The sequence below is a fragment of the Sturnus vulgaris genome, chromosome 2 (assembly GCF_052056855.1).
Source record: "Sturnus vulgaris isolate bStuVul1 chromosome 2, bStuVul1.hap1, whole genome shotgun sequence".
In the NCBI taxonomy this organism is placed as follows: domain Eukaryota; kingdom Metazoa; phylum Chordata; class Aves; order Passeriformes; family Sturnidae; genus Sturnus; species Sturnus vulgaris.
Genome location: NC_142244.1, coordinates 114543735 through 114571519, shown reverse-complemented (window position 1 = coordinate 114571519; position 27785 = coordinate 114543735). Strand labels below are relative to the sequence as shown.

At 42.3% G+C, this 27785-nt stretch overlaps 1 protein-coding gene across 1 annotated transcript; it reads left to right on the top strand.

Moving 5' to 3' along the window:
* The first annotated feature begins 1806 nt into the window (after positions 1–1806).
* Positions 1807–27443, top strand: UBASH3A (ubiquitin associated and SH3 domain containing A). Its single transcript, XM_014880670.2, has 14 exons — positions 1807–1959; positions 6091–6144; positions 7489–7675; positions 9726–9924; positions 10602–10771; positions 11985–12193; positions 13022–13148; positions 15210–15309; positions 16353–16475; positions 17243–17335; positions 18322–18466; positions 20424–20530; positions 21766–21872; positions 22559–27443. Exons 1-14 carry the CDS (start codon positions 1847–1849, stop codon positions 22694–22696), a joined length of 1872 nt encoding a protein of 623 aa, XP_014736156.2. The 5' UTR covers positions 1807–1846; the 3' UTR covers positions 22697–27443.
* Positions 27444–27785: the final 342 nt, after the last annotated feature.

Below are 27785 nucleotides of genomic sequence, written 5' to 3'. Positions count from 1 at the left end.
ACAGGAATATAAGTGAAACAAGGCTCCTGAGAGGCCAGGGAGGAAATGGAAGTTTTCCAGGATAAAACCCACGTCCCTGGAACATGGCTGAGATGAGAAAAGCTCTTCAGTCCCACTTCTGTGCATGATGGAGACTGGCACTTCCAAAGGAGAGGACATCACATCATGATCCTGTTAACTTAAGCCACAACATCAAGAATCCCTCATCATTTCCTGTGCCACTCTTTTCAGCAGCCTTCCCTGGAAATGGGGACACTTTCCCCACCAGGCTTCAGACAGTTCTGATGATTCTCTAAATGGCTGGAGAACCATCTCAAGGTGGCCAGGAATCCCAAGGGGAACTTCAGCCAATGTAGGGAAAAGATGAGGGTTCATTTCAGGTGATCAGCAGCTCAGGTGATCCTTTCAGTCCACAGGGTGAGGTGCCCTGTCCTCCAGGGGAAACACTGATACCTGCAATGAGGACAGAAAAATCTGTCTCCAACCACTTCACCCACCCTGGCTGTGCTGGAAAGGTTGGGGACCAGCCAGGGCAGCTCTGCAAAGGCTCCCACAGTGGGACTGGCACCACTGGAAAGGACAAATTCTCCTCCCTGCTTCCACCCTGAGCTGCTCCAAGCTCAGCCTCAGGGTGTGATTCTAGATGGGACATTGGGTTTCATCTTCTACAGTTTGGCTGCTCATTGCCTTTGGTTGAGAAGACCAAAGCAGGAGCCACATATGATATGGGCAGGAGGACTTGAAAACTGAGCCCAAAAGGAAAGGTCTGACCTGCAGACTGACTTCCTGCATGTTGCAGGGCAGCCTCACTTGTTCCCCCCGGTGCAATTGCAGCTCTGTAATGGGGTGGTGTTTGCACCACTTAATTAGTGTCTTGTCTAAAGTTTTTTGTGTCTTCATTCAGAGCCAGGATTAAAAACATGAAGGAAATGGATTTTCTCGTGTTCAAGCTTGGTTGTTTATTAAATCTTATCTAAAGTACAGAAAGTTCTGCAACACTTCTAGCTACCAGCTAGAAGCAAGCAAAATGGAGATGAATCCAGCTGCTGCAAGGTCTCTTAAAGCTAAACAGTCCAATAGAGCATTAACACCTATATTATTTATAATTTTAACCCAACAAATAAGTTCCCATGACCCTCAGTGCAGCACCGACTGTCCAACCAAAAACTACTACCTGAAATCACGAAGAAAAAGAAGAACACCGAAAAGGAAACAACACCCCAAATCCTCCATCTTGTCCTATACCTATTACTATATTATAAAAACCTCAAATTCAAAACCCATCATCATGTGAAATCACACACTTCTATTTAACTACACACCAGTGATTTTAACTCCATCACTCAAATTTGGAAGCCTTCTCCAAGGCCTCAAGTCAAAAGCATTGTTCTCCAGGGGGGCAGTACCAGAAAGCACAGAAAGCTCAAAAACCCCAGGCTTCTGGGATCTAACACAGCTCAGGTGGATTTCCTGGCTTTCAGGAGACAATTTAAAGTGAAAAGCTAAAAGATTCCACCTGAGCCCCTTCAGCAAGCCCACTCTGACTGTGGTGGAAACCTTTGGGCTCCTCATCTTGTTCTGCCAGGGCTGAGAGGAAAAGTTTTGCTTTTTCAGCCACCCTACGACAAAAATTCAGAGGCGCAGATTCTGTGAAAACAGGATGTCAGCTTTTGTCAGAAAAGATCACAAGGGGTGTGAGGTTTTGGTTTGTTTTTTGTTTTTTTTTTTTTTATTTTATTTTATTTTATCCACCTCTTTCTCTCTCTCTGTTTCATTTTCTGGCTCCCTCCCTCCTTCACAGGCTCCTGCTGGTTTGTGCCAGCACAGAGAGGGGGCACACGCAGGGATGGCAGTGGCAGAGGCACAGCTGTATGCAAAGGTGTCCAACAAGCAGCGGGGCAGGAGCACCTCTGGCCTCCTCGAGCCTCTCCTGGCCAAAGGATTCCCGGCTCATATCGCGTGAGTAGCGTGCTCAGCCGCCTTTGCACTGGGAGATTTTATTTAGGAGATTTTATTTAGGATATCGGGTGTCTGCCATAAAATCCCCGTACAGGCAGGTTCTCTTGGTCAGGAGATTGTGCTGCTCCCGGGGGTGATGTCCCCATGCAGGGAGCAGACCTGTCTTGCACTGAATTTCATACAGAGCAGTGTGTATTGCCACATAGCAAAAGCAACCTGCTCAATATCCAGGATTTTAAAATACTGTGTAAATCTAAAGATGCACACCCTTCCACATCCTGAGTTTTGAGAGGCTCTCAATGAGTTGAGAAGTTGACCATAGTTTGCTCTTGGGATACAACCTCTTTCAATTTTTTCTGCTTATTACTCTAATTATAAGGGAATTAAACATGGATGTAATTTCTAACCAAAGTTTTTTCAGGCCTGGCAAAAATCTCCTGCTGGATAGTGTCACTGGAAACTGTTTTTTTTTTCCTTAAGATGCCACTTAAGTCTGTCAATTTTTCTTCCTGTCTTGAATCAGGGTTTTGTTCCAAAAATCATGTCCTGCCTAGAAAACATCATAGGAAAGAATGAGGCACTATTCTTGGCAACTCCAATGGATGAGAAAGTAACTGATGGCAGGTAAACAAGTTAATGCAAAAGAAAAGTGCCAGTCACTCCTCCTCCAAACATCTCTCCTGTTGGACAGGCAAGTTTTGGGGAGGATTTTCCAATTTCTGGATGGCAAGTAGGGACATTTTGGTTCAAACTGTTAAAAAAATTTTTATTATTTAAATATCAAATAACCCCTCACAAAAATATTTTAGAAAGAAGAGCAACATCTCTCCACCTTTTGATTGAAAATTAAGTGAGTGGAAGAGGTTCCATTTTTAGGTGCTGTATTGTTTTTTGGGAACAGCTGTGGTAGCAATCAGACACGATGGGCACAGCTCACAAAGACACTGAGTCTTTTTTTCTCAGTGATTTACAGTGAGATTTTAGCAGTGTGCTGAAAACATGGCTCATCATTTCTGTATTAATACTCTACCTTTGGTCAGCCCAAAGTAATGGCTACTTTCTGAATTTTTTTTCTGCTTTATGTGATGCTTTTCAAATCCCCTTCAAAATAGTTTCTGCTGTTGCTAAGATGACTTTGTGTTTCCAGTTCAAAATCAAGAAGCAGCAGCAGAAATACTGCACAAATTGATGCAAGATAACAAAATATCAAAAAGCAATTTAAAAAAATATTTCCTATTATTGACCTTAAGACCAAAATTTTAATTGTGTTTCTAAAAAGCCTTTTAGCTGTCTCTGTTGTCCCTCAATTAAACCATGAATGAAAGTAGTGAAAAGTTTCTTTTCAGATGTCCTGGTCTGAGAAATATGAGGTGGGGTGGAAGTATTACAAAATTTTTCATCATGCAGAACCAACAGGCCAAAAGCAGCATTTCCCCAATGAATGAAACTCAAATATGTGAGGGTCAATTCTAGCCTAAGATCAAAAAGTTTCCACAAGAAACTGTGCCAGCAGTTTCTGTTTTAGGGAAGAGCTTGCTTATTCTCAATGTAGATTTATTTTTAATCTACTTTCATTACAGACTCTCAGTGGTTTATTCTTCTATCTGAGAGAAATTGGTACATGCAGAACTTGCTCTTTGCATTATTTTTCAATTTTCACTTCTCATCTTGGAAGTGTAGGATTAGTCACAGCCTAATGCACCCCTAGTGCTAAGGGCTCCATAAACCTTGCTGGAAATCATCCTACAGCCAACACATGATGAGACAAAAGGTGGGGACAGGTGTGGAGAGAAGCACAAGACATGAAGGAGATGGGACTGAGCAGGATGGCAGCTCATGGCCTCAGCTTTCACTTGTCTTCTTACATTTAATTTTGAAGGCCCCATGGTAGAGAAAAGCTGAAGCCAGGCTCTGTTTTAGCTTCAGAGCTGTTTGCACAGAGCTTGTCCCCAGGAGGGAGGAGCAGAGTGGCAAGGAGTGGTAAAACACTCCCTTGGAGGTGCAATGATGGTGATGAACCCTGGCATCACTGCCACCTCCACAGGGCACAGCAGAAAAAGCTGTGAGGAGAGGGACAGAAATACGGTTATTTGTGTTTGGTGTGATGGAGAAGGAGGGCTCAGCAGAGGCACAGAAAGGAAATGTGCAGTATTCAGTCACAGAGGACATGGGCTGGCTTTAGACCTTGTGGTTGTCCATTGATCTGCCCACAGGAGTTGATTTACTTTATGGAGAAGAGACATAGAAGGTAAAGTTTGAGTGGAAAGATGTTAAGTCTGCAAATCAGAGATCTCTCTGAAGAATTCAGAGAGAAATTAGAGTGCAGGGATTGAATTAAAACCTTTGAATGGATTGATGTATATTAAGTTACTCATACATAAAGTAGAGGTGTAAGTTGAAATTTTAGAATAAGAAAGCAAATAAGTAAGTAAGAATATGTTTTAAGTGCTTTAAAGAATAAAGGTCTCAGATACCAGTGTAAAAGTTCAAGTTCTAGTGAAAGTTGAAAAACGTAGTCCGAGATACTGGTGTTGAAAACAAGTTTCTGTGTAGGCTCCGAGAACGTAGTTTTAGACATAATAGAACTGTGGTAAGAATATTGCTTACATTTTTTATACAGGACAAGGCAGACCATATGCGTAGTTTATACGTAACCTGGCGTGCTAAGAAATCAGAATTCTGATGGGTTCAGAAGAAATGGTTCAAGTTTGTGTTTTTAGATTATTGGGTAATTTGTGTATAAGAATCTGCATTGGGGAGAGAGCTCTTGTCTCTCACTTTTCTCCTCTCCTCACCCCCACCATCATCACCTGAAGAAGAGAGGAGCTGCAGCAGCAACATCAACCCTCCCGGGGCTTCAACAGGAGCAGCTTCTACTGATTGTGACTTTACTTCAATTTGGGACTCTATGCTGAAAACTTTTAGCATGGATTGAACGTTTGTGACTCTTTACCTTTCCAGACTGATGTGCCTTTACAATAAACAACTTTATAGCAACTAACAGCTGCTTGGCTCTTTTAAAGGAAACAACCACAACCTAACAGAAAGGCTCGTGTCTGTCCTCATCCCTGCTGACCCCTACTAAAGAGCCAGCAATGTTTGCATATAAATGTTATTAACAAGCCCCAGTGTAGTTTTTACACTGAAGAGAAGAGAGAGGACTGGGAGGGAACATAAGGATGAGCCTGAGTCCTGCAGCTCAGTGCTGATGTGTGTTCAGGTGTCACAGGGATGGATGAAGAACAAAAATGAGAAGAGGCAACACAACTCAATGCCCTCGGGAGCCAGTGGCCAGAAATGGTGGCCTCAAAAGAGAAGGAAAGACATCAGCAGATGCCAAGAAATTCAGTAGTTTTGGTTTTTTTTCCAGTGCCCTCTGTCTCTACTTCCCCTTCATGTTTCTTCTGAGAAGTTTGTAGGTGCATTTCAGGGGTGGAAATGGGGCTCATGAGTGCAGCTGCTGCTTGAACACTGGAATCCTTCAGCCATCACCCAGTATTTAGGCACAAAGATTTGCTCATGTGACACACATAGCTGGCTTTTGGAAAGCTCTAGTGGGAAAAGGAAATGTGAATCAAATCCTACTTCAGAGAATGGAAGTTGCATTAACAGAGATAAATGAGAGGATTTGTCCTTCATCTTGGACTGAGCTGCTGGCTTAGATCTGCTCTCTGCTGGCTGTGGGGGATCCTCAATCCAGATTTCAAACCCCAATATAAGCATGTTTTGCTTAGTTTTAATGTATGGGCGTGGCCCTGTCATCTTGAATCAGAACCTTTTTTAATGAACCAAGAAAACCCAGTTCTTACAGTGCTTGGATGGATTATCTAACCCCAAGGAAATTCATATAGTCAGTAAGGCTGCCAAGGAAACACCTCCAGAACAGAAAGGAAGGCATCCCCGTCCTATGGGGAGGACAGGTTACCAATCTTCAAGGAATTAAAGACTTGCAGTGAGAAAAAAGCTATCTGGAAGGCTTCAAGAACAATAACATTTGCTAGGAAAAACCTTCTTGCTAAAGGTCCTGCCTGTGCTGGAAAATAGACGTGACAACCATAGTCACTAAATGCCTTTACTTGATAAAAGTTTTCTTTTTGGTATTCTGAGGAACCAATTTTGTGCTTTTTCTAGGCAAAAAGCCTTAGTTGCTACTGGACAAAAGACAACAGAAGATGCAGCAAAATGGTAAGTACCTGTAATTTCTAAGATGTGCCTTCACATTAAACCTGCCTAAAAATCTTTCTTTATGTGCTCAGCCTGTCACTGAATTTGAAGTTAGCTGCCATTAAAAAACAAACAAACAAACAAACAAAACCACCTGAATTTGAGATTTTTTTTTCCATTTTTTTCACTCAGAGAGAGAAATATTTGTATTTGCACTTATTCTGGTACACAAGGTGACTTGTAGAAGGTCCAGGTAAATTAAAAACAAGCAGCTACTTTTACCAATGAGTCAGTTCACAGAACCAGCTGGTCTGGTCAGAAAATCCTCCTCAGCTTTAAGCCTTCTGAGAGAAAGGAACAAGGAAATAGGGAAAATTTTTGTAAACCCATGACTGCACTTACAAACACGTGCAGAAACAACAGCTGAAGGGGAATAGAAAGGCTTAGCACAGAGTAAGGTGAAAGGCTGATGGTCAGAGAGAGATATTTTTACAATTACAGTAATTTCTCAGTTTTGAACGCCACAAAGTTTTGTCCTCTCTATCAAGACTACAGAGTATTTATATGTCATTCATGTGCTGATAACTGACTTTTTTGTTGTTGTTGCTTTAATTCACCTTCACATTAAATACAGTCTTTCCTTGCACTTTCTTTTGGGTTTTGTTTTGCTTTTTCATTCTTTTTTTTCCCCTTGGTTCAGTAGCTTTTTTCTATTTTCTTCTATTTTCTTTTCTTTTGTGAGAAGCCAGAGTAGGCATTTGAGCATGGCATGTTCTTTCCAAATAACTTTTTTCAGGGATGCTGCCATACTTTCCAACAACCATTCCCAATGCAACATACAGCATGTGAAAGACACGGTGAATGATATCATCACATGGCATATGAGTTTCTGATCTTTCCTTGTGCATTTCTCATTTGTCTTGCTTGCTTTTCTTTGGGCTGAATAAAAAGGCTCTTTCTGCGTGTTTTTTTAATCTTCGGCTAGATTTAATTTTGTCATTCTTCAACATGTTCCATCCATTGCCTTTTTCCTCTTCCAGTCCTTTATTTCCAGTCATGAAAAATGGGAAAAAAAAAACCCAAACCCTAAAAATACCTAAAAAGATATTTTTTTTCTCACATTTTCAGATTCTGATAGAAGTAAGGCATATGATAAAATGCAAAGTACTAAAAAAGAAAAAAAAAGAGCAGAAAAAGAGTGCTGCAGAGAGTAAAATGAGCTTTTACTTCAGCTTTTCATTTGAAAGAAAACAATAACATTGCATTGCCTTTTTTCTGATTTCTGCTGTAGAGGCTTTCAGCCACAGGACCACAGGAAACAAGAGGTGCACACACTCACTCTTGGTGTTATGCTCTTGATTTCAGGCTGCATTCCCACTGCAATGACCCCTCCCTGGATGACCCAATCCCCCAGGAATATGCCCTTTATTTGTGCCCCACGGGCCGCCTGCACAGCCGCCTGCAGGACTTCTGGAAGGAGAGCAAGCGCCAGTGTGGCAAGAACAGAGCCCACGAGGTTTTCCCACACATCACCCTCTGCGACTTCTTCCCGGTGAGGCAAGGAGAGTGCAAGGCTTGGGTTTCAGCTGGGTGATATTTGGGGAAACTGGGCCACCTGCTGTTGTCTGACACCTGAACTTGTTGGTGATCAAATGGCATGACCCAGGTCCAGGCACATTGCTCAATGTCTGAGTGATGCTTAATGTCTGAGTGATGTTTAATCTTGAGTGATGCTCAATATCTGAGTGATGATTAATGTTTGAGTGATGCTCAATGTTTGAGTGATGCTTAATGTCTGAGTAATGATTAATGTCTGAGTGATGCTCCATGTCTGAGTGATTGTTGGAACCCTGGAAACTGAGAGTTCTGAACATTCTGTGCTGTCAGGCACTGACCCCCAGGAAAACACTGCTTTTGACCTGAGGCCTTGGAGAAGGCTTCCAAAATTGAGTGACAGAACTAGAGCCAGTGTTGTGTAGTTTGAATAAAAGTGTGTAATATCACACAGTGGAAAATTTGGAATTTGATGTTTTAGAATATAGTAATATGTGGAAAGCAAGATGGAGGTTTTTAGGATGGAGGTTTCTTTCTTCTTCACCCTCTTCTTCACAGGTCTAGGTGGGATCTTGTTTAATTGGATGGAAAATGCCTCACTGCAGGTCACAGTTAGTTGGTTATTGAGTCAAAAATAAAAATAATTTAGGTGTTAGCTCTTAATTTTAGTTAGTTTATGTTTAAAAGAGAGATACATCACCATTTCACCATTTTTAGCTTGTTATCTAGAAGTGCTGTGGCACTCACTGTAACATAGATAAGACTTAATAAACATCTGATTCCAAACACAAAATTCCATCTCGAGCTTTTAATCCCGACTCTGGCAGAGAAAAAAAAAAAAGATAAAAGAAGATGCAGTGGTTCCCTGTGTGAGGATCAAACTCAAGAACTTCAGATTGTGAGCCTAAGTGATGATTAATGTCTGAATGATGCTTAGTGTTTGAGTGTCAGTTAATGTCTGAGTGGGACGTTTTGGGGTTGCTGATCCATCTGGAGCAGCCCTGTGCAGTGCAGCTGCTGTCAGGTGTCCATTGCTACCTGCATTTATGATGGCAAACCTTCCCAGGCAGGGCAGCAGTGGAGCAGGGACAGTGTTATCACAGGATGCAGACAGCTTTGGCACAAACCTGGGGAAATCTCAGGAAAAGCTCTGCCTTCCCTAGAGAGCCCCATCAGCAGGTCACTGCTATGGTGGCATGTCCCAGATTTTATTCTTTTTATTGAAGCTGAAGATTTTGTGAAATCTTTTGTGAAGTCCAGCACTGGACTGGTCTGAAAAAACTCTGGAGCCTCCTGGAATCTAGTTTTAGCATGTTGATGGTGCAACACATGAACATCAGCTGCATCTGGGATGTGTTAAAACAGGCTTTGGCTAGAGCAGCTGGATAAAAATTATTTTGTTCATCATACTGCTATGTTAAACCATTAAGTGCTTGCTTCCCCATAAGGGTGGGTCATTGCAACCATGCCAAAAAGTAGAGACAGTGAAAATAAGATTATTTTGTTGCAAAATACTGAGTGGTGCTCTGTGACCATTAAACACATTATACAGAACAAAAAAATCTTTAATTAATAATGAATGCCATGCTCTTGGGAAGCATCAAGTTTAAAAGCCTGTGTGGAAGAGGCATTGCAACCCTCACCTTGCACATCTCAGTAAAGGATGTGGGATAACAATAACACAAATTACTACTTAGAATTGAAGAGGGAAATCATGATCCTTGTCTCATTTCAGACTGATTACTGCACACCTGACAGATGGTAAAATATTTTGGCTTTTTCCTATCCAGGCTAGACAAACTTGGGTTGAAGGCTCCATCTCCTGTTAGAGAACCAGGACATTGTGCTGATCCAACTGCCAAATACTGCTGGGTTTAATGCCAGGAATTTCAGGCAAATTCCTAGGTATTTTAGGCAGATTCCTAGGTATTTTGTGTTTCTCAGGAAGTTTATAGCCCCACAGTTTTCTGGCAGTGTTATATGACAGAGGTTACAGCACTGGCTGTGAGCTGATGGATAAAGCCTGCTCCTCTTCTGTTTCCTTTCAGTGTGAAGACCAGAAAGTGGAATTGTTGTATGACGTCCTAAAGCGAATTGGTGACAGATTTTCCCAGAGCTTTCCAGCATCCATTTCCCTAACACTACATGCATCCCCCAGCTACCTTGGCTTCTTCATTGATGACAGCCAGGCAAACATCCTCAAAGAGTTTGCTGTGGCATTCTCATCAGAGGCTTCAGCCCTGGCAGGTAGGACCAGAGGGAAAACGGGTGGGTTGTAGCACAAATGCATAGCCACAAACATTCCCTGTATCTCCAGGGGAGCTTAGATGATGTTTTCCTGCCAGAAAACAGCGTTTTCTCCTACAAATTTGCAAGCAGAGTAGCCAGAGGAGTATGTTTTAGTCTTTGAAGACACTGCACTTTTGCCTAGAAGCTGAAATGATGCTGTGTGCAACTTGGCAGGTGATTGCTCGGGATATCCAAGATGGGCAGAGACATGACACTCCCCAGATCTCCACCCTCATGGTGCTGTGGCCCAGCTTGATGGCCTGGCAGCATCCCCAGGAATAGGGGCTAATACCTTTTCCAGGGGAAACTGCATCACCAGTGGAGACTGGAGGAGCACAGCATCACCACAGCTTTGTCTGGGAGAAATGAATTCAGTACATCTCAGGTTGGGAGAAGAAATCAAACCATGATCATTTCTTTTCCTCACAGATGAAGCCAGGAAGCAAATCCAGTCCACATTTGTGAATGATTTTGGTCTGGTTAAAACCATGACACCCTTCAAAACCATTACTCAGTAGATCTACTCTACCACTAGTTACTATATTTCCTGCATCACACAGATTGTGCAGGATAAAACAAGAGGAGCTTTAAACAACCTTTGTTTCTACGTTGTGATGTGATTGTTTCATCCCTAGACTGCCACGTGAAGCCCTCCTTGAAGCAGTTCCACCTTACCTTGGCTCACAGGTTTTATCCTCACCATCAGAAGACTTTGGAACAACTGGCCAAGTGCATTAACCCAAAGGAGCCCTGCCAGTGGGTGGCTGCTCTCTATTCACGGGACATGCGTTTTGTGCATTACCAGGTACTGGAACCAGATCTCTTTCTTTTCCTGAGCCTTTAATTTTCTTTGCTACAGTCATCTTGCCTCTTCCATCCTTAAGAAAATCTCTGCCAGCTCAGCACAGGACTTCAAAGAGCATGGTTGTTTCCAGTGCCATTTTGGGCTGAAAAACTGCATTCCTGAATCAGTAGGATAACACCTTTATTTTGGTAGGTTGCTTGACCTGCGTGTCTCAAAATCTATTCCAAACCCCAGCAGAAAAAAACTCAATCTCACCATGACATGAGAAAATAAGATACAGGAAATCATGATCCTTTAATATTTTCTAGGATTTGTCAGTTTCCAGTTTTGCAGCAAAATTTCCTTCAGCAAAATTAGTTTTCTTGATTGTTCCAGCCATGATGAAAACTGCAGCAGTGAGCAGGGGTCAGTTCTCACTGATGATTTTCTGCTTAGCAGACTCTTAGTTGAAACCAGTTGACATTATTTCAGTTCTCATTTCCAAATTTAAATTATGGAATGTTCAACAGCTTTTTGTCAGATCAGTAAATCCCTTTGTCATAAGTCTCGTACTGGATTTTGGTCACGCTCAGGAGAGCTGCAAGCAATCACAAAAATAGGTCAGGTCTATGTTTGCTTTCAAGTAAGTCAGTACCAGTTATAGGGAGAAAAGAGTATTTTTGTGAAAACCAAGTGCCTGTTTGTCACTGTAGAGGCAGGCACAACGTACAAAAGGCACACTACATTTCAGAAGGCTAATACCCGTTTATTACAACAGTGCACTGTCTTTTATACCCTTTACACAGATTACACTTTCCTCATTGGTTACAATTAGTCAACATAAAGGTCATTGGTGGAAAGTTCTCCACCTCTATTCTTCTCAGGACCTTTCTAAAAATACTTTCCAGAGCTGCAGGGATTTTTTTCCTGGTTATCTTCTCTCCTCTTCTCTTCTTGGTCTCTATGCAAACAACTTTGGTCAGAGAATACTTTTCAAAACAAACCTCCTTCATTAACCCTCTCTAACCCACAGACCAGCTGTGGGTCCTACTATAGCTCTTTTTACACATACTCTAAGTGTGGTAGTGTCTTCCTTTTCCTCTGCCCAAGTGCCACTGAAGAGGAGGCTGCAGAGTGGAAAGCAGAGCTGGTTCTGTGTCCGGGTAGGTGAGCAGCCATCCCCTGAGCAGCTGCAGCACGGGGAGCATCCTGACCCCGCTGTGTGTCCCTGCAGAGGCTCAGGGCTCTGTTCCAGTACAAGCCCCAGAACATTGACGAGCTCATGATCAACGCTGGGGACCTGATCTACGTGGACCCGAGGCAGCAGAGTGATGTGAGCGAGGGCTGGGTGGTCGGCACCTCGCACCGCACCGGCTGCAGGGGCTTCCTCCCCGAAAACTACACCGAGAGAGCCCACGAGGCAGACACCTGGGTCAGGCACAGGTAACCTGGGATTCCATGCCTGTGAAATCTCCTTCCTGCCCAGGAGCCGTGGCAGATCCTCCCTGGGCAGAGGGGGAATCCCGAGGGTCTGGGTGGGATGCTGGGGCGTCTCCTGAAAGAAAAGAGACAGGACACACACCTGCAGACAGCCAGAGTTCATAAGTTCAGCTGCTCGAGGGATGACCCCTGTTCACTCTTTAAGAACCTGAACGCCCTAATGAATTTTGAAAGAGCACATTCTGTCAGGGCAGGCTCAGCCTTCAGACTGGCTCTCTGCTCTCTTCTTATTTTGCTCATTTCAAAGGCTTTTAGAGTTAGCTTGAAATGAAACCACACAGAAACCTCCACCACCTTGGCACCACCCTTATCTTGTTGATGTGCCCTGCATCAGAAGGCACCTGTCTGGCTTCCTGCACTTCACTCTGCAGCAGACATCCTGCAGCACAGCTGATGCTACTTGTAGATTAGAGCTGACTTTTCTAAGATGGGAAATTTTGGTGTCCTTCTTGATGTCTCAGAGAGAGGGAGGAGGCCACCAGGTAGTATTTCCTGCTGGAAGCTTCCACTTTAGCAGGGCTACACCCAACATACACCATCAGTTCCTAATGTTTTAACCTCATTTTTATGGGCCGTATTCTAAATGAACAGCAAAGTGATGAGGTAGATTGCAAGTGTGCAAAAAGTATTGAATGGAACATGAATCCTGACTTTCTGTTCCTGCAAACAACATCATGACTCAAAAGTCTCTTCTAGTTCAGTACCTGTATGTTGTGTGTGTGTGTTGCTTCTGTTTTTTCTACAAGGAATATGTCTTTGCTTTTTCTACAGGGAATATGTCTTTGACACAGCTTCAAGATCCTTTAACAAGACTGAAAAAGATCCCAATATAAAGCTAAATGGGGAAGCCCATAATCTCAGTGGATCAAGGAGTGTAACCAATGTTGTTTCTCTTCAGGTAATTGGTTTTTCCATTTCTTATCTTTGCCACGTGCTTTGGCAGCTATGCTATTAATTAATGGCATTTAGTAAATTTAGTAGTATCTTCCTTTTCCTCCCTCATACCTTGTTGTATGTGTACACACTGTTTTATTTATTATATTGTACATTTATATATAAATACAACACTCAAACTGTGTATTTTATAATATCTCATAGGTTTTTTTGTAATGTATATGATGTATATCACACTTGTCTTTAAATATTTCCCTGTTCCTGTCATAATAGCACAACACATGAGTTCTTTGCTCAGGTTTCTCTGAGCACAGCTTCAGTGGGTATGGAGGCAGGTAAAACAAAGGCATAACCTCCCCTGACTTCCACGTGGCTTGAGGCAGAGTAACTAAATCTGAATTAGGGTCACTTTTCATGACTGCTCTTATTTCCAGATTCCATGGATGTTGCCTTGGAGGCTTCCATCATAGCCCCAGATCACTTTTAAATGTTCCATTTTCTTCTTTATTTTTAGATATGTAGCTAGTTCAGGTAGCTGAACAGAACAGCTAGCTGGAGTGGTTAACAGCACTGGTAGGATCACATTTGTCACCCAGGTTCAAAATCAACAGGTATCAATTTTTCCCATGTCCACTAGTCTTTTGGTAGGAAGAGCAAAACAAATGAGGACTCTGATTTTTTTTCCTACAGCACATTTGCACCTGCATTGCTTTTTTGGCTCTGTCAAAGATGTCAAAATGCATTTTCAGCACAGACATGTCTCAGAAACCCCTTTAGCTTGCTGGCCCCACAGCCTCTCCTCCTGCTGTGCTGGGCAATAACTGTGGGCTGGTTTGTGCTAACATCAGAGGAACTGAGGCACCTTGAGGGAACTTCCATCCTGGGGCCTCCAGGATACCCTGAAAGAACTTTCTGAACAAGTCACACGTCCTTCCTCTGGCTCTTGGCCTCTCTTATCCAGGTCAGATCTGTGCCAGAGCCAAGGCTTGGCCTCAGAAATGTGTTTTGCAGATGGGCACATCTCTTAGTCTAGAGTTTCCCTGGCCTCTGAGTTCTTCTCAAGGAGAAGAGGAAGAGCACAAAACTTCGGGTTTATACTCTGATCTTGTGGCAGTTAATGGGTATTTCATGGCAGAAGTGCAAGTATTTGATAGAATGCATGAATATCAACCTCAAACCACTTCTTAAGAGTTCTCTGTTGCTGAAGATGCAGAGCACTTACCTCAGTGCTGCAGCAGTAATTCTGTTTTAGTTTTAAAACCTTTGACCTGTTTCTCCTTGATCTTCTTGTCATCTGTATTTAATGTGCATTGAATACCAACCCCAAACAACTTCAAACTTATTTATAATTCCATGCAGTCTAAGTAACAAAAGTGGCATTGTAGGAGATCTGGGTTCACTGTTGATTTGGTCACACAGTTATGAAAACGTAGATGTGGCATTTTCACTAGGAAAAGAAGGAGAAGCTTGGTGTTAGTCCTGGTGTAGAAAAGGGCATTACCAGTCAGATTCAGCTAATTTTCTGGGTTTTGTTTATATTAACCATATGATATTTAAAGTTATGATTCCTTCCCACAGTGAGATTAAAAGATCTCTTTACCAGCATTGTCTTTCACTAGTGCTAACACAGAATTAGAACCTGCAGCCCATGCACCTTTGACAGGACAAGAGGAAGTGTTCTTAAGCCACACCAGGGGAGATTCAGGCTGGATATCAGGAAGAATTTTTCCACTGAAAGGATGGTCAAGCATTGAACAGACTTTCCAGGGAGGTGTTGAGTCACCAGACCTGGAAATGTACAAGAAACAATTGGATGTGGCACTCGGGGCTGTGGCTGAGTTGACAACTTGCTGATCAGTCAAAGGTTGGACTCAATAACCCCAAAGGTCTTTTCCAAACGTAATGATTTTATTATTCTCTTTCATTTGCCATTAGTGGAGAACCAGTCAGGCTTATCACTGTCCTAAGGACAGGCATCTATTATTATTATTCTGTCTCTTCTCCAGGAATCCAGACTTTTCCTGCAGGTTATAGATAACATGCTTCTGAAACTCCCTTTTTCCAGAACGCTGCCCTGCAGAGAGGGGTGCTGGTGGTGCACCACGGGGAAAGAGTGGATCAGGTCTTTGGCAAATCTTGGCTTCAGCAGTGCCTGACTGCAGATGGTGAGTAATGGGAGGATCTTAAAAAAGCAGGATTAAACCCAATTAACCCCAGTAATGGGTAGGAGAGATTCAATCTTTGTGTAAATGTCAACACTGGCACAAAGGAGTGATAATAGTGCAAGTCAGGCACAGCACTGCTTCAACCTGCACATAACCAGGTCACAATGTCCTGAAGTTCTTCATGTTTATGCTCAATAAATTCTGCAGGTAAACAAAGCTCTGCTGCTGCTGATGGAAATGTCTCTCACTGGTACATGAACAAATCACAGGAACACACTCATCACCACTCATTATGCAAGGTGGTGGTTGTCAGACCCCTCCACCTTTCTGTGCCTGAGTCAGAATCATTGTTTCTTGATCATCTTGATCAGAGTCACACTATGTTACTAGTCCGACCTGGGGAATCTGTGGTAGAAATGAAATGTCAGCAATGACCTAAATTAAAATCTGAATTTCCCCCCTCTCTCTCAGAAAAAAAAAAAAAAAAAAAAAAAATTTAAAGTGAAGAAAACTGACCCAAAACAGGGAAATGTGTGTCAGGAGGAAGGAGGGAAAGAAGAAGGTGGGAGTTCACAAGTGAGAGCTTTATGCTGAAAGTCTGCCTCGCTGTGCTGCAGATTCCCCATATTTAGTGCATGGAATTCACACCAGATAAGGAGGGTGGTACCTTGTAGCTGCATAATCAATGCATTGGTTTCATTTTGATTCAGTGGAGATGGGTTTTTTGGCCATTTTGGCAACTATAAAAGAATATAGATGAGCACTGATTTTTATTTCTTTTGAGTCCCACAAAGCCAAATTCTCCTGATTTCCTGTTCTACCTCCTCCCCATTTGCTCCTTCTTAAAGGAGCTTAAAGAAGAGGGGCTCTTCTGTTAGGACAGATGATTTCCCAACGTAGTGTTGTGACCTTAAAACATGACCCCTTTTAGGTAATAGTACTGGCTGTTTTTCATCAGAGAGACACTGACTCTGTCTGTAAAACAAACATAACACAGCTGCTGCCTCCCTTGTGCCACAGCAAAATGTCCTGCCTTGTTTCAGGGAAATACTACAGAGCAGATCTGAACTTCCCCTCCTCCCTGCCGAGGCGGAAAGACAGCATGAAGCAGTTTGAAAATGATCCTCCTTTATCTTGCTGTGGTATTTTCCAGTCAAGGCTTATAGGTAAGCTGGATATTATCCCCCTGCAAATGTAAGGGTTTGGGAAGCAGGCTGTCATCATCTGCCAAAGCTCATGCTGGCTTTGCAGCAGAAAAATTTCCTACTAGCACTCACTGTGGCCACAATTCTCTGTGGGCAACCACTGCAAGATCGTCTTAAACAGTAAAATAGAGAACACAGCTGGTTACTTGTCTTTGACACCCCCTCTGCCAGTTCCTGGCAGAGAAAGTCAAAAGGAAGAAGCCAGAACACTACCTGTGCCCTGTCTGCAAGGGACAAATGTCTTCTGCAGTTGTCCCTGAGTGGACAGTGAGGAGTGAAGGGGCTGGCCAGAGAAAGCAGCTCCATGGTCAGCAGAGTGTGATCACCTCACTGCTGGAGGATGGGTATGGGTTAGGCTGACTCAATTCACTCACCAGATGAAGTTGTTTGTGCTCCCTGAGCAAGATCCATGACTGTGGATCAGCACTGGCTGGTCTGCTGCAAATGCTTGTCTCTGATAGTTCAGATATATGGAAACAGCCAAATGCCTAACTGCTGTTTGCAGATTTGGGGTGAATCTTCTGCAATTATCTTTCCAACACTCATTTTAGAATTGATGTTTCCACCAGAATGAGCTTTCTAATGAGCTCAGTTAGCAGATAGTGCAAAAAAAAAAAGAATAGAAAGAAACTGTCAGTGTATTCCATGTTGATGAAACTGCTAAGCTCTGAGCTGGTTTTTTTGCAGAAAGTGTTTTGTAGTAATTTCTCTTTGCTGTTGCCATCCAGGGGAAGCTCTGCTGGACCAGGAGGTGACAGTCAGCCACGTGTACTCATCCCCTGCCCTGTGCTGTGTGCAGACAGCTCAGCACGTACTGCAGGGTAAGGCAGCAAAACCTGCCAGGTGCCTCTGCCACACTGGAAACAGCTTCACCAACCTCTGACATGAGCAACTAGGAAGATGTACAACTTTGTGGTTGTTTGTGGTTTTCTTTAGTCAGGGAAGGCAAGGTGGTTTTGACTGCTGGTACTGCAGGCAGCAGCAAACCTGCTGTTGTGTGTACATTCTGTGGGATATGAGCACATAAACACTAGCCCTTGATAGTTAAAATAGAACCTAGTGTTATATGAAACAGAGGTGTTTCATATCTGCTTGAATTCAACATTAGTAGCTCTTCATCAAATCACCACTGCCAACTCTACCAGAAAATATTTTGACCCAAATATCAGATGTTTCCAGAGCTCTGAAGGATCTGAATGTGAATCAGGGAAGACTGCTTCCATGCTTCCTTTTGCAAGCCAAACTATTTTAATCCTTCATGTTGCAGAACATCTTTCCATTCCTTTCTTCTCCCTCTCTTCTTTTTTCATCTCCTGTCCCTTTCAGCAAGTTCACAGTTCAGTACCATGTTTACGTCACAATGCATTCACTGCCACTCAGTAGCCTCTCTTGAGAATATGCAAAAATAATATTTCTTTTGACATTTTCCATTTCTAATACTGGACAATTTCGACAACTTACTGCCCCACTGAGGAACACTGAGCAAAATGCTATATAAAAATGCTGAAAACATTACCTGTCTGATGTTAATTCAGATTCCAACATTGCAAAACTGAGTTTTTTCCTTCTAGCAGAGCATCACAAGAGAGCTTCAAATATTATGATTATGATAATGATGATAATAACTTGTAGTCCCTTTATGTTAGCTTAACAAGAATATAATGGTGGCTTCCTTTAATCAATTGGTTGATAATAAGTAATTCATTTTCATTAATGAAAGTACAACAGCAAACAAGGCAGAATGTATAGCCTGAATGTAGCATTTTGAGTGTACCTTTCTCTTAAGATCTATTTCTTGTTTTTGCAGGGCTTAAATTAAATCCAAAAGTCAGAATCAGGGTGGAACCAGGACTGTTTGAATGGACCAAGTGGGAAGCAAGCAAAGCAATCCCCAGCTTCATGACTATGGCAGAACTGGTGGAGGCATCTTACAACATAGATACAAGTTACAGGTGTGTCTGTGTCTGGCTGATAAAGCTGTGGGGTTTTTCTCTGTCCTTTTATGTGCCATGAATCATTACAAACACTGCAAAGGTGGGGTGGTTCTCATCAAATTCAGATCAAAATAGGATATAATAATAAGATATGCTGTCACCAGCATAGGTGCATTGGCACAAACATCTTGTGCATGGGACCAGCCCTCCTCTGGTGTTGCCTTGGCATTAGGGGCATTAATGTCAGGTGCCAGGAGCTTTGCTTTTACCTTTGGTTCATGTGGGAAACACTTTAGAAATGTGAAGAATGACCTGATTTTCCGTGACAAAGAAATGTGACGTTATATAAGGTCAGTCAGCCCTTGGCTGAGGGTCTGCAGGGCAGCAGCAGGAGGTTTTGGGGACAGGCAAGATAAGAGCATTCCACTTTAATTAATGTTTCTGGCACCATTTTAAGTTGCTCAAAAATTAATACTGTGCTCAGCAAGGACTTTTTGGAGCCCTCAGAACTTGGTGGGGTGAGGGTTGATGCCTTTTCTGAGCACTTGCAAACCACAGCCTGGCAGGAAATGATAAACCTCCAATTCAGTCTAGCTCCTCATCTAATTCTCAAACCAGGCTGCTCAGTGTTTGCAGTGCACAGCCAGATCCAGAAAATTACTCAGCTGTTTCTGGGATTTCCCACCTATTCAAAAAAGGGGGAAAGGAAACATCTCATATCTTAATACGTTCCTTACAGCAATGATGTAACTTTCTTTGAGACCACAAAAAGTTTCCAAAATCCTTCCTTTTTTGGGAGCACAGGTCTCTCTGTTCTCCCTAACAGACTGTATTCTCTAGGGGTTTTTTGGTTCAAAACCATTTGCCTCAAAAGAAACTGTGCAAATGCACAGTAGTAGGAAGCTCAGAGAGGAATCTTTAAGGCAATGCTAACTGCAGTGTTTAGGCCCCTCACAGCTCACTCAGGTCCTGGCAAAAACAGGCTGGATGAACTATAAATTTGCACATAGAATGCCAGTTTCTTCCCATCACATGCGGGGTTAAAAGAAATCCTTGGGTTCCAGGTATTATGAGTAAGTGTTTGAGATCACTTGAAGAATCACCAGCAAAGTGTATCAGTAAAAAGCAGATATAATATTAAGCATCAGCACAACAAAATTCACTGGCAAGGTTCTCTCTATTACTGAGCTGGTTGGACAGCAGGGTCTGTTTTTACCACATGCAACCACTGCAAATGTTGTCCATCACCCAAGCCCCACCAGACCTCCGAGGTGTTCTCTGAGGATTCATAGCAGAGTGAAGCTCTGGCTCTTAGGGTTTTTTGTGTGCCTTTAAAGCCCTGGTATATAAAACAAAGAAGAATGCCTGGTCTCAGCAGAAGTGTTCAGATACTTTGGAGTGTTACTTTTGTAATTATGGTCCCTGGAAACACCTTTTTTTTTAAAACTCTAGCAGTGAAACTCTTTACTACCCATCTGACCAGCAATGCAGATAAACCTCATTGATTGTAGATTTTTATTTACTTGGTTTATTGAGGAGATTAATGCTGTGGTACCAAATCTCCCAAGCATTGCAAATTTTGCAAGCATCATTAATGTCTCTCCTTTGTTTGGACTCAGTCAGCATTGGAAGACCCAGGCAGCTCTGCAGCTCATGTCTGGGCTGTGGTCCTTGCTGGCAGAATTGCTCAAAGCTTTTCTTAGGCATAAATCCTACTTTAAATAATCTCCACTGTAAACTATAAGTTTTATTGAATCCTGCTTTTCCCTGCATCTGGTGTTTTACGAGCTATGAGATTTAGCCATGAGATTTAATGGAAATTACTCCCAGAGAAGCTAATGCTTCAGACAAGCAGTGTGTCAGCCAAGTCAGCAGATAAACCTTCTAACCAAGTGCCTTTTCTCTGGTGTAGTCATTCAATGCTTCTAAGAATGTATTCATCTAGATTTACATATATTTGTGATTTTATTGTCAGGGGTAACTTCCCACTCTCTTCTCTGGTGCCATCAGAAAGTTATGAAGACTATGTCAGCAGAAGCTCTGCGGTTATAAAACAGATCATCAGTGCCTGCCCCAGCAAAGGTAGAGCTTTCAGGTCTTTGAATATTCTGTCAGACACTTGCAGTAACAGGAACTGGCAGAGATTTACCAACAGACGCACATTTAATGTGAGCTGTTGGCACTGCACAGAGCTTAAGGTAGACTCAGTGCTTGTCCTACACTGAAATAACATACATGCAATTTATGGGATAGAAATGAAAAAAGTAAAATAAAACTAAGCCAGTAGAGTACTAAATTGCTAGAGTATATGATTTTCTTTGTCTTTCTACATCGGGATGTAGCTCAGCAAAAGATAATACACTTTCCTGGAAATCTTGTTTCTGTTTCCCTCAGTGTCTTGGTTTGAAAGACAGGTGTCTGCTAAGAAAGGCAGAAGACTCTTTTTTTTGAAATGGAGAATGTAAACCCCCACCCTCCAAATTATTATAATTTTGAATTAAGGGGCTCTCAGGCAAAGATATGGGAATAGGAATAACGGTTATTTACTAGGAAAATTAGAATAGAAATACAGTATTACAAAGAGCAAACCCAAAACACTGAGAGAGTCAGGATACAACCTGACACCCTGTCAGTCAGGGTGTTGGTAGCACTCCCATTCAATGGTGGCTGCAGTCCTCCTGCAGTGACAGATGCTTCAGTTGAAGCAGTGCTCCTGCAGAAGGATGCAGATTTCCTCCAAAGGTCCAGTGATGATGTGAAAAGGTCCGATTTTCCTGTGGGATCCAGTGGACAAAGGCTGTTCTGATGTTCCAAATCTCCATTTTTATCTAGGTAGGAAATGCTTGGCTCCTCCCCCTGGCTGGAGCATCTCCCAATGGGATGATGTCATTTTATCAGTCATGCACTGGGACTCAATGGCCCACTGACAGGAGATAGTTCCCTGGAGGAAGGAGGGGTTGTGGAAAAGACCAAGAACACTGCCTCACCTGGTCCTTAACAGATGGCCCATAAGCAGAGAATACCTCCCACAGAGATAGGGATCACTGCCCCACCTGGTTGCAACAGATGCTGATAGAATACAGACTTTTGGGCACATCCTGCTTTGCAACCTAAGACACTCACAAATGCCTTCTTCTCAGTAACTGGCATGCTCAACACACCAGATATTTTCTGCCCATCACAACATGCTCTGCCACATTATCAAAAAGGTCTGCAAAGATGAACAGCCCCGAAGCCACCTCATCCCCATCTGCTGCTGGGGAACGTGGCAGTGCTGCAGCTCCCTTACCAACACTTTGCTTTTCCTGGTGTGTCAGGTGTCATCCTCATCGTGGGCCACGGCTCCTCCTTGGCACCTCTCACCCGAGCACTCACAGGGCTCCCCGACAGAGACAGCAGAGACTTTGCCCAGATGGTGCAGAAGGTGAGAGGATTTTATTTCATCAGGAAGCCTTTGGGTGGTTTCATTGTATTTCTAATAGGGAGACTGCTTATGCAGCAAGATGTGTGTAACAGCATGCCAACACCAATGGCATCAGCTCTCTCATTCCAAAGGGGATCTCACACAGTTTTAGCAAAGCACTGGAGGTAAAGAGAAGGATTTTATTCTGGGGGCTTTGTGTGTAAATGGCAGATAAGTCTTTGGAGATTGTCATCTGGAAAGTCAATGCCATATAACACCTACAGACAAGAGGCACATTTGGAAACCTCCCCAGCTGGAGCCAGTCTCCTTCCTTGCAAAGTGGAAAAAGAAGGCTTTGGGGTGACCTAATTGCAGCCTTCCAGTACCTGAAGGCAGCCTGCAAGAAAGACGGAGAGAAGAAGAGCCTGGAATTACTGGACAAGGAGCAATGGCTTCAAACTGACAGAGAGCAGATTTAGATTGGATACTAGGGAGAAATTATTTACTGTGGGGGAGGGTGAGGCATGGGATCGGGTTGCCCAGGTATGAATGTGGAGTGGTGACACCAGTTCAGCTTTCACCCCTCAGGCTTCCAGCCTGGTTTTATTTCATCTCGGAAGTGACAGAATATCAGGGGCTGCTCTTTTCTGTAACAAAGTCTCCTATTCCTATCAAAGCAATGACCCTGCTGATAACTTCCTTCCCAGATCCCTTCCCTGGGCATGTGTTTCTGTGAAGAACAGAAAGAGGACAACAAATGGCAGATGGTCAACCCACCAGTGAAAACATTAACTCACGGAGCAAATGCAGCATTTAACTGGAGAAATACTATCATGGAAGATTAGAAGGTCATCTCTGCCTTTGCAGTTGTCAAAAAGGAACCAAAGGCAAGTTATGGCTCATCACAGTACAGTGACTCATCCAGAAGACACACAGAGGGTGGGAAATGCCCTCTCTCAGTTGTCAAAGCACAGAAAAACACTTCTGAGTTTGGTGTCTGGATTTTGTTTTTATTTTGATGACTGAGAAGAATGAACTTATGAAGTGGCGTTCAAGTGAGAAATAACACTTCTGGTGGTGGTGAGGAAAGTACCTTTTAACCTTTCCTGAAAATACAAACGTTTAATAAATATGGATGTAACTATCTGATTATAAATTCCACTCCAAGAGGCACTGAAGTAAACAATGTTGTATTTTTAAGACCGAACTACATCCAGCAAGAATTTTCCCTTTTTTTTTTTCTTCTTCAGTCACTTGGATATTTTCAGACAACAGAAAAACTAGGACTGAAAAAAGTCAGCTCCTACCCAAAGAGGCAAAGAGGGGACCAGCTCTAGCTAAAGCCACTGTGTTTCCTGTTCACTCCATCAGTTCTGTGAGAGCAAATACCACACTGACTCTTTATTTACCTCTTCTATGGAGGGAGTCCATTTTCTATCACATCAGCTCCTCATCCGGCAATTCTCAAGTGATGCATATTGCAAAAGGGTCTAAATTATTCATTTTTGAAGGGAAATGAACCGATTGCTTTACTGTTTCTGGGACAAAGAAAGATGCCCTGTGTTACTGTACTGGTGACAAAACTGTGACATGAGCAACCTTAACTCTGAACCCTTCCTGAAGTGGCACTTGCAGCACAACAGATTTGCTTTGTGCTGGTTAGTGTTGAATTTATTAATGGTGACCCTCCTTCCAATTGGGTCACCTGGAAAGTTTCTGCAGCTCTTCTCCAGATGATGTGTTTAATTAAGGGAATGTAGCCCTGAAATTTTATGCACAATCAGGAACATGCCTTTCCCCTGTCTGTTTTTCTCCTGCTTTTCCTTTCTGGTAATCAGATAACTGCCTCCAGGAAAGTACAGTGTTTCTTTCAATGAAAGGAAAAAATGAAAATGTTTCTCTCAGAGCATGACTAAAAGTGTTTTCATTTTCACTCCTCACTACCTGTTCCTGTGTGACACCTCCCTGCATGCCATTTAGCCATCGGGGCATGCAAAGGAGCCCATCCAACACTGGCTCTGGGGCTGAGAAGTATCTGACAGGCACCTTTATCTGCGGGTGTAGAGATTTTGTTATCTCAGCTCTGCAGCTGCAATGATTCATTCTGACTTTCCAGCTCTGGTGGAGTTGCTTGAGCTCTCAGTTTTCTGACAGTGCTGCAATTTTACAGTGAAAGTCAAATGTCCCAGGGCCAAGACAGGAGCTCTTTAACAAGCAAGGGGACAGGACTCGAGGTCAGGAGATAGGTGGCTACAACTGCAGTTCCAGAAAAAGATAAAAACACCAAATGTCACCACAACCTTTTTGTAATCAGGGGAAGCAGGATGCCACTGCAGTGCTGAAAGGACTGTGGCTTGGCTACTTCTCCACATCTTAGCCCAGCACACACTTGCTGTCAGCTAAGAGAGGCAGGTGTGGTGAGGGATGAGTTTGCTCTGAGCTCTGAAGGTGGTGGCCTGGCTGCTCTGTGGTCATCAGGGAGGGCAGTGACTCACAGGTCTGGCTGAGAAAAGGTTGTATGATGCAAGAAAATCAGCAAAGCCACTTAAAAGACTTGTAATCTTTACTGTATTAGTGTGTAATGGGTTAAGTGCACCACCCAATTAGTGGCTTGTCGTCATTTTCTTCTGCCTTCAGTCAGAGTCAGGATTAAAACATGAAGGAGATGGATTTCTCATTTGGACTTGGTTGTTTATTAAACCTTATCTAAAGTACAGAGAGTTCTGCAACACTTCCAGCTACCAGCTGAAAGTGAGCAAAATGGAGGTGAATCCAGCTGGTTACAAGGTCTTTTAAAGCCAAACACTCCAATAAAGAACTAACACCTATATTATTTATACTTTTGACCCAATAACCAAACTCCTGTGACCCGCAGCGCAGCACTAACTGTCCAACCAAAAACTACTGCCTGAAACCATGAAGAAGGAAGAAGAAGACAGAAAGAGACAATGCCCAAGAACATCCATCTTGTCCCATACCTATTACTATATTCTAAAAACCCCAACTTTCAAACCCTTCACCATGTGAAATCACACACTTCCATTCTAACTACGCACCAATGATTTTAACTCCATCACTCAAATTTGGAAGCCTTCTCCAAGGCCTCAAGTCAAAAGCAGTGTTCTCCTGGGGGTCAGTGTCAGAAAGCACAGAAAGTTCAAAACTCCCAGGCTTAATATTAGTGATATTAAATTTAATTACAAATTTTCTTCTACATTTCTAGAGATAACATGGGTTTTTTCCATAATGCTCTTATACACTATGCCTAGATTGGGCTGCAAACACCAGTTTGGTTTAAGAATCTGTGTCTTCCTTTAAAATACCAAGTGAGATCTCTACCTTCACCCAATGACATCAGATGTATTGTCAGGGTGGGTCTGTTGTGAAAAATAGCCTGAATAGCAGGCTATTAGCCTGAATAGCATCATTTCCTTTCTTTAACATGCTGCTATGTTGCTGCCATTGTTTATAACATAACAATGAGATACTTTTTGCTTTTCAGTCATTCTGGTCTGCAGAAGCAATGTTGATGAAAGCCACTAAATGGCACTGTAATCCTGTAATCCATCCTTAACTGTGTGCAGCTCCCTAGAGGCAGGTGACAGGAGAGGAGAAGGACATGGCTGGGGAAGTGTCTGTCTGTCTGTCTGTCTCTTACAGAGGATGGATTTTACTGCTGCACCCAATCTTAGCATCTAATCAGAGGCCCACAGTGCATGGACAACACTATTGGGGCAAGCTAAATATATTTAACAGGCAGATTCCTAAAACAGTCAGACCAAGATCCCACTGTGCTTTTATTTTCAATACAGATGCACAACAATGAATTTCACTTCAGTGAAAGCAATTAATTAAACTTCAGAGCATGTTGAATAGAGGATTTAGGAGCTTAAGTTTTCTTCTGTGGTGGTTTCTAATCCAGACACCACAGTGCAAAGCAGGTGAGGACAAATGCTCAGTCACAAAATACTGTATTAAAGTTACAAAGACTTCTTCATGTTTGCTGTTTGAGTCAATTGAACAGAAAGAACATGAATAGAAGGAACAGGCAGCACACTCAGGAACCCATTGAAACTATCTCAGTCTTAATAATGGAAGGGCAAGGACAAGCTCTTCTATTCACAAGGACCCTACTTTTGGCTCTCATGGGACCCCATGAGCACAGAGTCTTTTTAAAATCAGAGCTGAAATGATATCTTTAACATACAAAGTTTCTTGGTTCTACAATCTGGTGCTTGGGGGAGAGAGAGAATTCCTCATGTGGCATGTACACAGCATGAGACTAATCACTAAACACAGGTGAAATGAAGAAAATGTCCTTGGAATTTTCCAAGATATTTTTGTGGTAAGCAAAAGGAATAGGAAACTATTTTCCAGTTTCTTGTTTTGGTTTTTTGTTTGTTTTTGTTGTTTTTGTTTGTTTGTTGGTTGGTTTGGGGTTTTTTATGCAACTGCTAAAATTAGTTGTTGCTTTACTCCACTGCAGTTTTCTTTCACTGGATCCATTTCATTACAAAGTTATGTACTTCAATAGATGCTTTTAGTACTGCCTTGAGAATCTGGATGTTTTCTTTGTATCTTAAAATGTGAGAACATAAATTCTTTTGATGAAGACCTGCAGTGAAGCTAATCTATAGTGACCCCTTGTGGGAAAACAACCTCACATTTACATGGCTAAATAAGCTCTGGTGTGATTGAGGGATGAGGAGGAAAAGCAGCAATTTTTTTTAACAATAATGCTTCTTCTGTATCCTTTAAAAGGATATTAACATCAAAAATTGTATTGTTTGGGACTACTTTCAGACAGAAGAGCTTGGAAAGACACTTGAGACAAATTCTTCTGAAATGTGAAATAAAACATGTCATGAATATTCTGATCCTGATTTTTCCAAAGCTTTTTCCTTGTGCCTGCATTATGTGCAAGGAATATGCACAGTTCTGCTGAATCAGAAAAGCAGATATTTCTATTCTTTACACCATTTTAAATTACAAGTGAGGAATAAAACAGTTGAGTGGATTTTTTTACTGCACCAACAAAAGCTCTGGAGGTCTCCAAAAGGAGCAAGTCCTGTTCTCAGGAGGAGCCAGTAACACATTAGAGATTTCCAGATGTTCTCAGCTTTCCTTGATTGTATTCCAGGCAGGAGGCTTTTTATTTTTTTCAGGAATACCACTGGAGGTCACTCATGTACTAACAAACAGTGCTTCAGGGGAAAAAAGTAATTTAAACTATCCAAGAATGAACTCAGCTTGACTTGAAGATGACGTTAAAATGGAAGCAAGCTTGGAATTATGTTGTGCAGATATTCCTCAAGTTTACAGTAGACTATAATAAAAGTAGCAAGAAATCTAAATTTTCTTATAAAAAACTACCCCCCCCCCCCAACATTAGCAGACCAAGTTAGCTTTGATAATGGAAATGCAGTACAACTCTTCATCAAAAAAAGCAAAAATAGGAAAAGAGAATTCATTTAAAAATGCTCACTGGGGTGACAACAGTGTCACAAGAAATTGCAAACAAAGTGTAAGATAGGAGAGGAAAGATTGCATAGGAATTTTCTCACTATGATATTTCTGATAGCAGAAAAAATTGCAAGGAAGAAGTAATAAACTCTATTTATTTCATATGATTGGTTTCCCTATCTCCAATTTCTCTTAATCCATTTTTATCACTAACTTCCAAATTTTCAGCTATATTTTTGCTGGACTTCTGAGTTGTAGAGAAATGGAAATTGTTAAAATGTTTTCCCTCTTTCTGCTAAACTAAAAATTTAATATTGATTTCTTGCTCTGAGTTGAAGAACTGGGAAATATAAGTCCTGTTTCAGCAATATCAGTACAATATCTCCTCCCAAATGGGCCCTACTTGGTTGTTTTACTTCAAAAGCAAACTGCTACTGCCTGGCAACTCTCTACCTCAGGCTCCAGGCCTAT

Coding starts and splice junctions, on each gene's coding strand:
- UBASH3A (XM_014880670.2), top strand. CDS start 1,847: ATGGCAGTGGCAGAGGCACAGCTGTATGCAAAGGTGTCCAACAAGCAG. Junction 13,149..15,209: donor CCAATGTTGTTTCTCTTCAG/GTAATTGGTTTT, acceptor CCCTTTTTCCAG/AACGCTGCCCTGCAGAGAGG. Junction 15,310..16,352: donor GCAGTGCCTGACTGCAGATG/GTGAGTAATGGG, acceptor GCCTTGTTTCAG/GGAAATACTACAGAGCAGAT.